This window comes from Hesperophylax consimilis, chromosome 18 (assembly GCF_061612785.1).
Source record: "Hesperophylax consimilis isolate HC1 chromosome 18, BYU_Hcon_1.0, whole genome shotgun sequence".
Lineage (NCBI taxonomy): Eukaryota > Metazoa > Arthropoda > Insecta > Trichoptera > Limnephilidae > Hesperophylax > Hesperophylax consimilis.
In genome coordinates, this window is record NC_142853.1 from 18,782,063 (window position 1) to 18,797,038 (window position 14,976).

General features: G+C 32.5%; 1 protein-coding gene across 3 annotated transcripts in view; it reads right to left on the minus strand.

The window, feature by feature from the left end:
- Fas2 (neural cell adhesion molecule fasciclin 2) overlaps positions 1 to 14,976 on the minus strand; it is a 563,869-nt gene that overhangs the window by 5,200 nt on the left and 543,693 nt on the right. The window contains exons 5-14 of one of the 3 annotated variants that reach the window (XM_089642657.1): positions 14,806 to 14,946; positions 14,372 to 14,506; positions 13,957 to 14,267; positions 13,018 to 13,287; positions 12,630 to 12,822; positions 11,234 to 11,508; positions 10,706 to 10,856; positions 10,039 to 10,231; positions 2,233 to 2,431; positions 737 to 844 (exon numbers count right to left, since the gene is read on the minus strand). In XM_089642657.1, the coding sequence (XP_089498783.1) occupies positions 737 to 844; positions 2,233 to 2,431; positions 10,039 to 10,231; positions 10,706 to 10,856; positions 11,234 to 11,508; positions 12,630 to 12,822; positions 13,018 to 13,287; positions 13,957 to 14,267; positions 14,372 to 14,506; positions 14,806 to 14,946 (1,976 nt within the window). Of the gene's footprint in view, positions 1 to 736; positions 845 to 2,232; positions 2,432 to 6,727; positions 8,126 to 10,038; positions 10,232 to 10,705; positions 10,857 to 11,233; positions 11,509 to 12,629; positions 12,823 to 13,017; positions 13,288 to 13,956; positions 14,268 to 14,371; positions 14,507 to 14,805; positions 14,947 to 14,976 lie in introns of those variants that run through there. The other 2 variants (XM_089642658.1, XM_089642660.1) reach the window with 2 other exon arrangements.

Below are 14,976 nucleotides of genomic sequence, written 5' to 3' on the forward strand. Positions count from 1 at the left end.
TAAATGCATGCATCAAACTAAAAATCGTTAAATGTATTTTTGTTCTGAGTACAGCAGGCGTATCATAACAAAAGAAACCACATGTGTTGATAATCTATGGTAAAAAGCTAGCATCTTACTTCAACCAGTTCAGAACAATAAACAAGGAATATTCCATTCATTATGGTATGCCAAAATAGAGATTATATGCTGGGAAACAAATAAATGTGAATAGGTGATTTACTGTCCTACAAAATTAAACTGAACCATGTGGGTTAAAAGACAAACCAAAAAGCTAGAAGACAAGTTGTTCGCTGGAATAATAATTGTAAAATGGCTCAATGATTGAAAATATGAATGTTGTCTAAAAACATGGTAGCGTAAAACAAGAACATGTATGAAGGAGATAATTCAATTTTTATTATTATAGTGTATAATTACAGATAGCTAGCCAACTAAAGTTGGTTCTGGGTAAAAGTATTGCCATTAAAAGAAAGTGTTTTTTTTTTGTAAATATGGTGTTGCCATTTTGAAAAATTATTATAGACAGATATCTTTTTGGTAGCTCCTTGAAGTCGGTGCTTTGTCGTGTTGCATATCTATGGCTTACTATGTATGTAGGTACTTATTTTGGCTAGCTAAAATTGAATAAAAAATGGAATATTCTTTAGAACGTTTTGTTGCCGTGTTGGATGGGTAAAGTAAGACGGTAGATCAGTTTGTTTCGACGCTCAACAGGGGTGGTTGGTGGTCTTACGTTGGGGTAGTGGCGAGCTTGACGGGGGGCGGCAGAGGGGCGGGCGAGGGGGGAGCCGGGGGCGCCTTGTTACTGCAATAAGGGAGCGGGAAGCGCCAACCGTACAGACTGAGACAAACGGTTATTCTTAATGGGTGATCTTCCTTAGACAACTTTATTTTAATAGCTCGTAAAACAAATGGAAAAATAAAAGTGGGAATAATTCACTTTTGAACATTTGGTACCAAATTTTTAAAATCATTACTTTCAATACTGCCATCGCCACTAAAGAAATGTTTGTTTTTTAAAAGATAATTAATCAAACCATTGGAGAATGTTTAGTTCTTGGGATAATCTGCTTTGGAAAATAAACTTTGTACCATTCAAATTAATATTTCGAGGACACGTTTGCAAGGAATTTTATTGTACATATTTGAGGTTTGGAACAGTGTTGTGTTTCATGTTGTGATAAAAGGAAGTATGTAGTGCTATGAAAATCTATACACCATAAAATGATTCCCATTTATTAATCCTATAGCTACATGGGAACATGCTCTACATCTCGCAACAGAAATGTATCTCTAAGACTCCGTTCCAGATTCCAATGATTTATGAATGATATAATGAACACTGAAATTCATACATTAGGAAATGAAAACTAACATTTAGATTAAGTTAAAAAAATAGACAAGTGACTAACATAAATTATGATATTTTGTTGATGAATGCAAATTGTCCCTTTGCTATTAGAAAGTTCTCAAAAGGTTAGTGCAATTCAGCTATTGTTAATGGTGTTATTTTACAATAAAGGGAATAAAAACAAAGGATTATTTAACAAATGTTAAACATAAAAATAAAAAGGTGTTACTTTTTACCAAGCACGATTCTTCAGTACACAAAGTAAATAATTTTATTGAATCATTATAGATTCTATTGAGATTCCATGTAAAGGAAAGCACATCGAAAAATCGGTCCTTATAAAAGTGTTTTAGTTTTTTTTTATCATTCTAAGTACCTACTTATTTTTTACAATGGTGAAAATAAATAAAATTAATCTGATGCTTACTAAAGAAAAATAGTATTATAAACATGGCCGTTTAGTTCTGGTGTTTTCTAATGAATAATTGCGCCATATGTGCCAAGGTTGGCATATTAATATTTATATCACATATTAATTTTGTCAAAGCACCCATATGAAATATAAGTTCTGGGTTCATTGTCCTAGTTCATTGTCCAAATGAACACTGTAATTGGCTCTAGACCTGAATTAATGACTTGTCAGGGCATCTAGAAGAAGATTAAGAAACGGAAATATTATTAACTATGGTAAGCAACTGATTAATTTATTGTTTTGGTATTTGTTTTTACACTGTGCCCTCACTGACATCAAACACTAGTTAGTAAGTAGTAACAGGAGAGAGTAATTAAGATTGAAATCAGTGTAGCCAACATAAAAAAAACATATACCCACATAAAAATTACAAAAGTATTTGAATTCTTTCATAATATTGTCTTACCTTCCCAGCTTAGCCTCGTCCTCTTCATGTTGCTTGGACTTTCGGTGGCAAATGGTGGCCATGACACCTTGGCGCCGGATACAGCAAAGCAGCAGGTCTACCACCAGCAGCATGAGCAATACCCCGGCGATGACGATTCCGATTATGGCACCACTTGACAGTGCCGGTCCGTCGTGACGGTGAACTTGTGTGTCCCGACCTTTATGAAACAGTAAATTTACTTATAACAGGCTCAAGAAATATGTTGTAAAAAGCTTTGTTAGTTTAATGGAGATATTTGTACAGTGATTTTGTAAAAATAAGACAAGATGGGATGATAAAACGAACACAAGATGATTTGTAAAGTTACTTTGTTTAATTTGCAGAATAGAAACGCTGAGTTTTGACTTAAAGGAGTTCCATGTTGTATCCAACTTGATTCCAAAAGTCATAAATCAGTGTGTTTTTCCAACATAAAGATAGTAAATAACTAAATGAAAAAAATATTTTTGAAAAGAGGTCAATTGTTATAATTGGGGAGAAAAAGTTGTACATATTTAAATAAAAGTATTAAACCTGTGAAATGCTGGTAAAAAATGTTAGTATGGTAAAAATGCTTGTGTTCATTCAATGATATGTTTGTAGAATCCAGATGTGAGAGTTAGGTGCTAGAATAAAATTATTCCTCGAAAGAAGAAAAAAATGAATTGTGTGTGTGCTTTTATAACAACTTGCAATTTAAATGCCGTCACTTTAAAAAATTTAATAAACTCAAATATATATTGAATGACTTATGACATGAAATTATAAGAACACTATTTTACCAATATAGTTTGTCTAAACTCTAAATTGACAACATTTGATGCAAAATAAATATCCCATATAAAACCACCACCTAATAAATTGAAAAAAGGAGAAGAATAATTAATGACAATAAACTTGAAGATGATACAAAATCAATAGTTTAATACGGAAACAATTCAAATGAACGAATGTTTGTATCATGTCCAGTTATTTCCATAAACCTAACTAATTTCAGACATCTCATGCTTGGGATAGAGTAAGGGTGACCACACTAAGGTTGACAACATTTACCTAAAAATTTAACATTTATATTAGACTTTGCATACACTGGTGATCCATTGAACATTCTAGACTTCTTCACTAAAGAAAAATAAGTCATAAAACACCAACGTGCAAATCAAAAATGAAATAAAACCTGGAAAAAAAGGTTTAAGAAAAAATTAAACACATCTAAAACATTGACAGAAAATGAGAATAATGAGAATGATGTGATATAAAATAATGATCTCTTGCCAAAGAAACAATAAGATTCCACTGATGAGTAAAGTAAGATAATTCAGAATAGTGAAAATCTATGAAAAATTATTAATAATATTATGGAACATTCTTAATAACAATCCAACCAAATTTGTACAAGTATTATGTTTTACAATAATATTTGCCCACTCTAGGTATATGTATTCTAATAACGAGCGTCATGCTATATTATGCTGTATACCTTTAAATCCAGTACATATCACTGACTTAAAACGCTGTACGTATGTGTTTTGTTATTTGTTTAGTGAATAACCAAGCAAGCTTCTCTTAGGCCGGCTAAAACTTTATCTACAGTTGTTGTCTACCAGAGTTAAAGTTGAGGAGATAAGGAAGTAAAGTTAGTGCTAGTTTGTTAATGAAGCCAGATTAACTGGAATGCATAACATGCAGTAGTTGTTAAATGTTATACATAAAGTATTTATTTGTCATATTACCTTTGATATTCACGTATTGGAGGATGTTTTATTGTTTGGTGAATCTTGCAGTTAGTCAACACAACTAGTTTAGTCCTCATTGCTTGGACATCGTTTCAAAATGCTCCATTAGAATTTTTAACAAAACACTTTTTTTATTATAGGCAAAGTCTCACCAATATAAATATTGATTATCTCTTAATTAATGCAAAAGAAACATCAAAATCAAAAGCCCAATGTTTCATCCATTATATGCATACGGATAAAGATGTAATTAATATCTAGTCATTCAGTCCCTCAAATTAACACAAGTATTCAAAACCCCCAAAATGCGAGGTTTTAAAATTTAGAATAGAGTTGAAAGTAAGAAGAATTAGATATTTTCTATAGATTTTAACCACATTTTATCTATTCTACATTCTGCAGATGATACAAATAGGCCTTTGTGTTATATTGATTTATTATTTTTACAATCAATTTTAAATCACACAAATTAACAGAATGTGAGTATCAAATTTATATTGCTGGAACTAATTAATTGCCATATCTTGTATTAAATTAAATTATAAAATGATTTCTTTTAATTTTCTTTATTAATAAGTCTGCTATGAAACCAATACATTTTCTATGGAAATGTCAGTTGTAGTTTAGTATGCAAATTAACATCACTGATTTATTTTATTTTTTAATTTATGGGAAAACAATTTTGTATAAAATGAAAGATTGTTATTGTAGGTAATTATGACACCTATGAATAATGAGAACTCTTTAAAAATTTTAATGTTAATGCGTGACATTTTCTAGGGTTACATGTGATCATTTAAATTTATTTCTTAATATGATATGAAAGAAAAATCAGTTCTCATTATATTATGTCGATTCAAATCCATTTCATGAAATATATACTTCTTTCAAGTTAAATTATCATTTCTTTGACACAAAACGAACAATTTCATTAATTTTCTATTTAAATTACTTCATAAGAAAGTTAAATATTAAAAAAAAACATAATGTAAATTTAATTGAATGCTATATAAAATTACACTGCCTTAGAAGTCTGTTAAATTTACTATTTAATGATTTTTTTATCGGTCTGTTAAGTGGATAAGAATGGAGTACCCAATTGTAACTAACTTTCATATAATATTCAATATTTATCCACTGACGAGTTATTGGAAGCGTTAATATATTTTCTATTAACAAAATTTATAACTACAAATAAATCAGATAAAATTAATGTAACATTATTTACATTAAAAATTCAAACACAAGTAAGTACAAGCATACTTTAAGAATGCTCTATGTGCATGTGAATCAATCGGAAAAAAAAATCCAGTCTTCCAAACTTGGGCTATTAGTAAAGAACTTGTGTGGTGAAAAAAAGTTTCTGTTAACTGCTAGATTGGTTTTTATCTGATTCAAGACTTCATTTACACCACAATGTAAACTTGTCTTTATACAAAATAAAATGCATTATACAACGCAGACCATCTGTAATATTGACAAAAGTTGCTAAAACATTAAATGCATGTATGTATATTTACAATAGCTAACAGCAGTGAGAGTGTTTTTTAGTATTTCTCTCAAGTCTGCTTGTCAATTTTATAAACTGATTAAAATTTAACTATCTAAAAAATTCAAGAAATTTTCATCCGCCTTTATATCAAGTAAAATAAGATAATTTATTAAAGCACACACACACACACATTTTCTGAATAAGTCAATAATTAGTTAATTCCTGGGTACACAATACAATTTAATTATGATGGTATCTTTACTAATATTATAATGGTTAAGTTTAGTACAAAGTGCAGTTAATAACTACTATATTTTTTAAGAACACACTGACAGCCATGAATATATTTTTTATATGTAGTAATTTATAAACATATGTAATAATGAGTTACGTACTTTCATTCTTTTCCAATGAAAATTTTCAGCTGAAGAGTAATTATTATTATGTACCTATAATTTCTTTCACACTGAAATGCTTATTGTCAATTTTACTTTAAATTCTAGAAAATTACACATATTTTAGATGATCTATGTTCATCAATCAAATGATAATTGATTTTATAAAATACACACCGCCATTATCATAAAAAGTGTAGTAAAGTAAGGTTGTCGAATGACGGAAAATTATTTAATCAATTTTTAAGTTGCTGAAGGTAATAATAAATTGGCCCACAATGATGTAAAAAATGCTTTATAATTATAATACATATATTCAACAGTTTAATATGTTTTATGTATGGATAGGAAGAAACGAGTATTTCTCTTGATTTTCTCCAAGATTGCATTGCTTTTCTTCAGTAGCCGTAGACGTAGATAACATCTGCGAAATAGGTGAATAAAATTTGCTCGAAGACCATACCTACCTAGCATGTTTTTATAATACATAATTGTATTTGGATTTACCCTTAAATGGTGTTTTTGGCCTATGTTTCCCAGTGCAAAGAAATGGAAGGCGAATTTGTATTCATGTTTAGTTTCATGTTATTCATTAGCATCATCAAATTTCGAATTTACAAAGTTTGTAATGTTAATATTCTGTTCTGTCAGATCAAAAATTGTTTGGAATATGTAAAAAAAATATACAGTTTGATAAAATAATGTTATTAAATAATGCTAAGTATAAGATTCCTCCACCAAAAATACCTAATTTCATACTACAAACCATAATAATATTACACAAAATACTATTATTAATGAATTATTTTAATTTTACAAAACTTTTGGTAACATTAATAACTAATAACCCAATTACGGTGTGAAAAACATTGTGTATTAATAGTTTTAATATTGGCAAATTTCAAAATGATCTTTATAACTTTTACCATAGACATCACATCTTTGTCATTATAGGAAAAATTGTTAATATAACATCAGTTAGGCCAATCATTTGAGTTGATTCTTAATTTTGAGGATGTTTTTGCATTATTTAAATATCTAGGGAATAAATGTATACTTAAATGATTTATTATTTACAAAAGTGAAATATAAAAATCCCAGACCATTACACAATAATAAGTATTTACAAATCGTTTAACATTTAATGTCCTCTGATATTATGAACATTTCAAAGGACTTACTCTATAAGATTTCATCATGAACACCATACACTTTACTTGAATGCGTTTCTTGTGATAACTTAACTTATACGTTGAATTTTATATGTCAAATTAAGTGACTAATTAATGTGATGAAAATCTCATAACACTTAATCATTATTTGTTCATTATTTGATATAAGTGAAATTGACTTCTAACATTATCACATTAAAGCTGCATGTGATCAATTTTGATTTGGTTAGATTTTTTTAATAAGTAATGCAATTATATTACAATAAATTTTAATAACTTTAATAAATTTTTACTAATTAAAAAAAAAATTCTAAATACACATTAATATATTTTTTCAAAAATTAATCAATAAATATGTAGAACATTACTTGATATTAGCACATTTAATGATAATTTGGCTGTTTGCTAGAATATTGCGTGAACTATTTAAGTAGAACAGTTGTCACCCATTTAGGTAATCTTAGAATGTATTTAAATTCACTTTGTAAGGCTGATTCAGAAAAACTTAACATTGTGACGTACATTCTTTGTAAGTGTCAACAAATGTATAGAGATGTTTAACTTAGCCTTAGACCCTAAGCAATAATAAGATATTTATTATCAGATAATGATCTGTAACAAGGAGAATAGTCTACTCAGATCTGTTCTAAAATATTTCTTGCATTTTTGAAAGGTGGAATTATAGGCAACAACAATGAAATCATTTACATATGCAATAAACACCCACAACATTGAGAAACGGTGCAATTGTATAATTAATAATTAGGAAGGGTGGATTTAAATGTCTTTTTGATGAATAGGGTACGGGAAAAATAAATAATTGTTTAAAACAACGAGATTCCTCTCTAACGTTAAGTGTGTCCAAATCAGCCTTTTTTACACGGAAACTATTAAATTCTGCTATCAGGGCAAGTCATTATTATAATTTGATAATTTAATTACCTAGAGAACCAAATCAACGGATTATTTATTGCAAGTAAAGGTAACCAGTGAAAAGGTTAATAGTGATGACAAGTGAAATTCCCTTCACCAGAGTTGACGTAGATGAGACTTTGGATGCACTTCCATAGAAAATACCTGAATAGGGGAGAATTGGATATATATTTCATAAAATATATTTACATACAATATAGAAATAATAAATAAATTACATAAACTGCAGAGACATACAACTCAAATCTTTGCTCAGAAAAAAGTCAATATTGATTTTTGGCAAAAAGACGGGAGGGCGGGAATTGGTCACAATGTGATTAAGAGTTTCTCGTTAGAAAAAAAGAGTTTAAAAGAACGACATCAAAGATTCTATCGGATTGCTTTCGTTTCCTGGAGTTAAGAGTAGTTCCCAAAGTAATTACTTATACTTCAAAAAACTATAGTACATTGTGGATGCATTTTAATTATTTTTAAACTATTAACTACATATTTGCTAACCATTATTATACTAGAAATAGAAAAAAAAAGAACTAAATGGATCTAAAATGGGACGGGTTGAATAATAAACGATAAGCGATGAAAAATATTTGTGTAACAGTTGTCATCTAAACATAACTTCTGTGTAGTTTTCAAAAATAAAAATAGGAAAAAGAACTCGTAGTATGAGAGAAATGTAGAGATAACGATTAAAAAAAGATAGATTATTCATATTTTCAATTATACTATCGCAGGAGTGTATTGAAATGCATAAAATAAAATAAAATAATAAAATACATTAAGGCATACATATCGTCAACTTACTATCAAAAGTTTGTCAGTCTGCTCGATAAAAAGATGATAAAGACATTATGAGAATCTTATTTCAAAAGTAAAAATATGTTAAAATTTGTGTTTCTCATTCGAATCTCACAATTAAATTGAGAATGAAATTAATCATAATTTTTTATCTTTCTAAATGACTTTTGACGATTAACTAACAGACTTCGAGGTCTTAATAGTGATTTTACGATACGAATTTTTATAATTGGGTTATGACTATCAATATTTTAGATATGTTAATAGAATTCAATAAGTAAAGAAAGATATAAAAAATATTCCATATTTTACAGTGTAAGCAAAAATGTTGTTTATATTATGTCTTTGTTATTTCTTACCCTGGAATAAAATTGTATTAGAATCATCTGGAAGAATGGCACCAAAGTGATTACATAATTCTGTGAGTTAAAACGGATGTGTAAGCTGTTTAAATGAGACAAATAAAATCCAACACCAAACACAGAGAAGCCAAAAACAACATTTAAAATAAATAAAGTTAATTTCATGCTGCAATTAACTAAAGAAAATGTTAAATTAATCCAAACTACAAAGACCTCAATAATTTTTATTAGGAATGTACTAAAACCAACAGATCTACTGTTTTATTTTTCTATAGTGAGAAATAATGTATAGGTACTTAAATCATGATAGTGTATTTGATTTATTTGTAATGAAATTCCCAATGTGATTTTTGATTATGTAACATGCACCATCAAAATGTTTAAATGAATCTACTTCATATTATGTATTTTATTTAAGAATAATGTATGTTTTCTAATTCAAAGACTTTAACCAACAATATAATATATGTAGCTGTCATTTCACTATTCTTTTTACCTTTAAAAATGTCATGTGGTGAATGTAAATGGGGGATGAAGAAAAAAAAATTCAGTAAAAAGTGTTTATTTATAAAAAAAATTGTATTTACCAAACTTACAAAAATGATAATCATAATAACACAAACATACTTTCGACAAACATAAAGAAATAATATTCCACACGAAAGACAAACGAAATCAACGACGACACAAAAACTAAATTATTTAAATAATAGACAAGTAATGAACGAAATAATGTTTATCGAACGGAACACAACAACGAAAACAATGAGAAAACAAGTCCAAGCACTAGACAAGTGGAATAGTAGGCTTTAGTGGCCTCGCTAGTGGTGATCTGACTGTAATAGACATTGTAAAAGCCAGCCTTTTTGGTTTCTTCGTCTCCGTCCCCATTCCACTTACCTCTGGCTGTCTTCATATACATTTCTCCAGAGGCGGAGTATCCAATAAGGTTGTGCGCGCGTAATCGGATGCGATAGTAGGTGTCGGCCGCTAGGTCGTTCATCTCGTAGGCCGTGTTCTCGTACGCCTTCATCTCCTCGGTCACGCACATTGACTCGGAGATCTCGGACCACTCTCCGTTTACCTTGTGAACCTGATGGAAAATAAATATATTTACTAATGGTTTCCTCACAACATATTCCAATTAAAATATTCCATAATCTAACTGGCTTCGGCAGTAGGGAGTAGTTGGGTCTCTTGTGAGGTATTCACATCACTACCAACCGTTTGTAGCCAGGGAGACTATGGCTTCTCCAATTGGGTAGTGTTGAGTACCTCATACAAGATACACTACAAATGTCTGGTCCCGCCACCTCACTAAATATATTTGTAAAATAAAATATAATACTTTTTGTTTTAAAACCACGAGTTTTTAATAATTTTTAGAACCGACCGGTTTCGCTTTACTCAAGCATCTTCAGGGTACAAATTATTACTAGACAAGAAGTACAAAGTGTGAGCTTATATATAAATTTTTTTGAGGGAGACAACATGATATAAATATAACAAACACAGAAAAATCATACAATACATTTACACAAGTACAAAAGACATTATTTGTACTAACCGGGCAATAGGTCATCTCGTAGAAATCGATGGGTTCTCCATTGTCTGCAGGAATCTTCCACCTCAGTTCGAAGTGATCAGCGTACGCAGAAGGAATTGCACCAGTTTCGCTGGTGGAACCCATCAGTAGGCGTGGGGCTTCAGGGGAAGACCTTGGATTAAATTAATGTATTTTAGATTCATTGTATTTTAAACTTATTAAATTGAAACACTCTTAGTGATTATACGAAACTGAGTTCGGTGGCACAATTGATAATGCACCCGCCAGGCAAACAGACGAATCTGATTTCAAGTCTTGGTCCAACTCAAACCTTTTTCTTTTCTGTACATTTTTAAACATAAATAAATTGAATGTTTATCGCGACTAATTTTTGGATTATTATACCGTGTTGCGCTTCCTCCTTCTATAGCCAATGTTTCAGAGAGCAATACCCAAAACTTAATCACAATAATATTCTTGGCCGTGAAAATCTCAAATCATTTTCAATAATGGATAGTATACAGGATGATAAAATAAGAGGTTAAATACCTTTTAGGCAGGGTGAAAAGCAGCGGCTGTGCCCACGCGCCAAGTCCGACATCATTTCTGGCAGCAAATCTGAAGTTATAGGTAGCCATGGGCACCAGATTCTCCACGATGTAGGGGGAGTCCACACTCCAGGTTTTATTCTTGGCAAAGTTCCAGTCATTGTTCCGCTCGTCCTTGAACTGGACCACGTATGCTTTGAGGGGCAGGCCGAAGTTCTCGCCGGGGCCGATGATGGAGAAGGTCACGGATGTGGCGGTAATTTTTTCCAGTTTAACCTGCAAAAAAACAATTATAATAAAATTGCGAACAAAAGGTTTTCCTACTAGTTTTATAATTATTTAACACATTGAATTCCAGTTACCTTAGCAAAAATATACTTGAAAACCAAAAGCTTCCTTTATAAATATATAGACTTACAGATATTGGCAGCGCCTGTATCGGTAGACGTGATATTATCACGTCTACCTATTACAGACGGCGTCCGGAAACTCGTAGTTCAAGCGGAAAACTGGTGAATCTACCTAACGTAGAGAACACAATAACACGTTTTTTTGTTTGGCAACTAAAGTGAACTTTTGGAGCCGGTTCTATGCTTAGACGCATTTTAGAAGACATTAAATAGGTAATATTAACCTCTAAGCAACTGATTTTTTAAATATTTAACATAAAACACTCCAAATTAGGGATAGATTTACTTGAAAACGAAAAGTACAAATCAAAAAAATTATTTCACAAAATCGGCTCCAAATGTGATGCAGATTCACCAGTTTACCGCTTGTACTAGGAGCTTCCGGTTTCTGGACACCGTATATTATAATGTTGTTTGAATTCATATGGTGTTTTTATTAAAACATGAAATTACTGTTTCTGAATTTTCATGTTTGGCTGCTATGGTGCTGTGGTAAATAAAAACACAGTGTCTTCCTTGAGAGTCAAGGAAGACATTGTGTTTTTAATTAAAACTAAAAATGATTTGGCGTGAGATGGTAATTTTTGGTTTGATTACCAAACGCGCTAAACACGCCAAATGCTATGGTGCTGTGGTAAATAAAAACACAGTGTAATATTTTTAATTACCGTGTCAGTATAAGGGAAAAGACCTTGAGTATACCAAAAATATTTTGTCTAAATGAGTTTGGCGGCAACATTTTTTTAGTCATTTTTTTAGCACAGTTGCAGGCAATACATTCTTAAAATAAAATCTAAGGCACGATAGAAAACAACTGTGCTCTGTGGAAAAATCGAGCATTATTGTTGAATATGAACTAAATTAATTTTTGAGCAATGCAATTGCCTCAACTTTCATGATTTATGTATCGGTAAATATTAAGTTGATCATTATATGTTAAAGTATAAAAACGAGTGGAGAAATGAAGGTTAGGTTTGTGTGACGGACCTGCAGGATCTCAGCGGGAACGGTGGCGAGCCTGAGTTCCACATCGTGTTCCGCTCTGCCCAGTCGGTTGGTGGCAACGCATTTGTAGACGGTGTAGTAGCGCCTGTCTCGGGGGGTGATGAGGAGGTTACTGGTTGGGCCAGTGCCGATTATCCTGGTATTGGGGTCTTCTACGAGAAGCTGATTGTTGAGTCTGCGGGGAGAATGTACAGGGAATTAAGATAAAAAAGTAAATGTTGCTGGTCTGCCAATTATCCATTATTAGTAATGGACACTAATAATTCCTTATTATCTTATCTTCTTAGTGTGCCAATAATATAATTATTTTATTCGAGATTTTGGTCAGATGCATAAGAATGAAATGATATTCATTAAAAAAGACATGTACCTCCATTCAATGGTTGCATTTGGGATGCTTTCGGCCAGGCAGCTCAGGTTGGCGAGTTTCATGTCCCAGCTCCACACCGGCAGTTGGTTTATAGAGGCTTCGAAGCTAGGGGGAAACTCCACAGTGATGTGTCCATTCTTATAGGCTTTGTCTCCCTTGTTGGAGGCCATGCACTCATAGAGGCCATCATCCGCTCGCTGGGTGTCCAAAATGGTCAGGGTGCCGACTGTCTCGCCTTTCACGGAGTCTTGCTCTTGGTCCACCAACATCCTGGAACAAAATCAATTTGGTTAATGCAATGCTTAATGGAGTACTATACTAATAGTCCTGTGACTATGCTGGAAAACCTGGCACCATCAATCTAAGCGCCAGGACATAAAAGCATTTAAGGCGACGAGTGCGCTGACAAGCTAGCAATGAAAGAGGTAGAAGGACTGCTTGCGGGATCCGAACTAGCTGTGGAGTTGGAGGCTTGCCACTAAAATCGACAAAGAAAAGCGTACAGTGAATCCTGGCATTTGAAAGAATGGGAGAAAACACCAGCTTGGAGACAATCTAAAGTTCTGGTTAGCGGACTAAACTCCAAACGGACTAGGAAACTACTGATTATTGATAAAAATTCACTGAAGGAGCTAATAGAATTCATACCAGGAGATGTAATCACAGTAGCAGATGTTGGGAGTGTAAATCACAAATAGCTGTAGCAAATGATGGGGAGGATAAATTAAATTGTGGTGTTGATGTCCCGCTTGTATAGAAAGAAGGCTCATATTCCGAGGAAGCCACCAGGGAGCTCGGAGATACAGCCTAATACTTAATGACAACACCGGTGAACTTTATGAATTGACTTTTCTGTTTTAATCTCTTATTCTTAGTTTTAAGTACGAGTATATAAAGCATTAGCTTTATAAATAATACTAAGAAAGTTTTTTCTCATACCTATCATTGTCTGGCTGCGGGCCAGTGACAAAGTATTTGTCGGTTCCGAACTTCTTGAAGGTGATAGAAGGAGCCGGTCTTCCGGAAGCCTTGCAGATAAGTCTCGTCTCCGTCTTGTGCGGAGAGGTAACATTCAGCAGCTCGTAGATCTTCGGCTTCACTAACACCTCGACTTCCACGACGACCTCGGCGTTTCCAGCCTTGTTCTCGGCAACGCACTTCAGTGGTCCGATGTCTGATTGATCCACCCTGGACATGGTGAGGACTCCTGTGTGCTGGTTCACTGTGAAGCGGTCTGCTTTCTCAAGATTCTGTAATAAAACAGTAATGATATTCATAAATTTATCACCTGTGTAGTGCAAAAGAGTCAATATTCTGAAAATCCACCGAAAAGAAAGCCAGTTGTTGTGCATACCTGTTGGGTGTTCATTTTGATCCAGGAATAGACTGGTGGTGGTTTTCCCTTGGCTTTGCAGGTGATGGAGGTGGTCTCTCCTTCCAGAACCTCTACAACTTCAGGCATAACCTCCATGGTGGGTGGGGTGTGAACCTGGAAGAATAAGATATATATGATGAATATGATAATAGTATATAATAAAAATATATATGTGAATATAATATAATATTACGATGCATAGTTCTTACTGCTCTTTGGCTTTACACCATTACAGAAACTAAACTTCAACTTCTTAACTTGGCCCCATTTCCAGTATTCTAGTTGTTGGAAGGCCCCAACAATCGGCAAAGTTGGATAAATTTGAGGGACTTCCAATTCCAAAGATGCAAGAAGGATGTATGCCAGATGCCGATACCAGAAGGCTCATGAAGAAGAAAAGGAAGGTGGCTTACCTCTAGGCGGATAACCCTCTCCTCCAATTCTCCAGTAAGCATGACAGCTGCGCGACAGTTGTAAATTCCATCGTCAGATTCCTGGACATTCTTAATCAGAAGACCTTTCGCTTCCAGCACGTAACGTCCGCTTGTGAAGATCTAAACAGTAAATAAAACATGTTGAAGTAA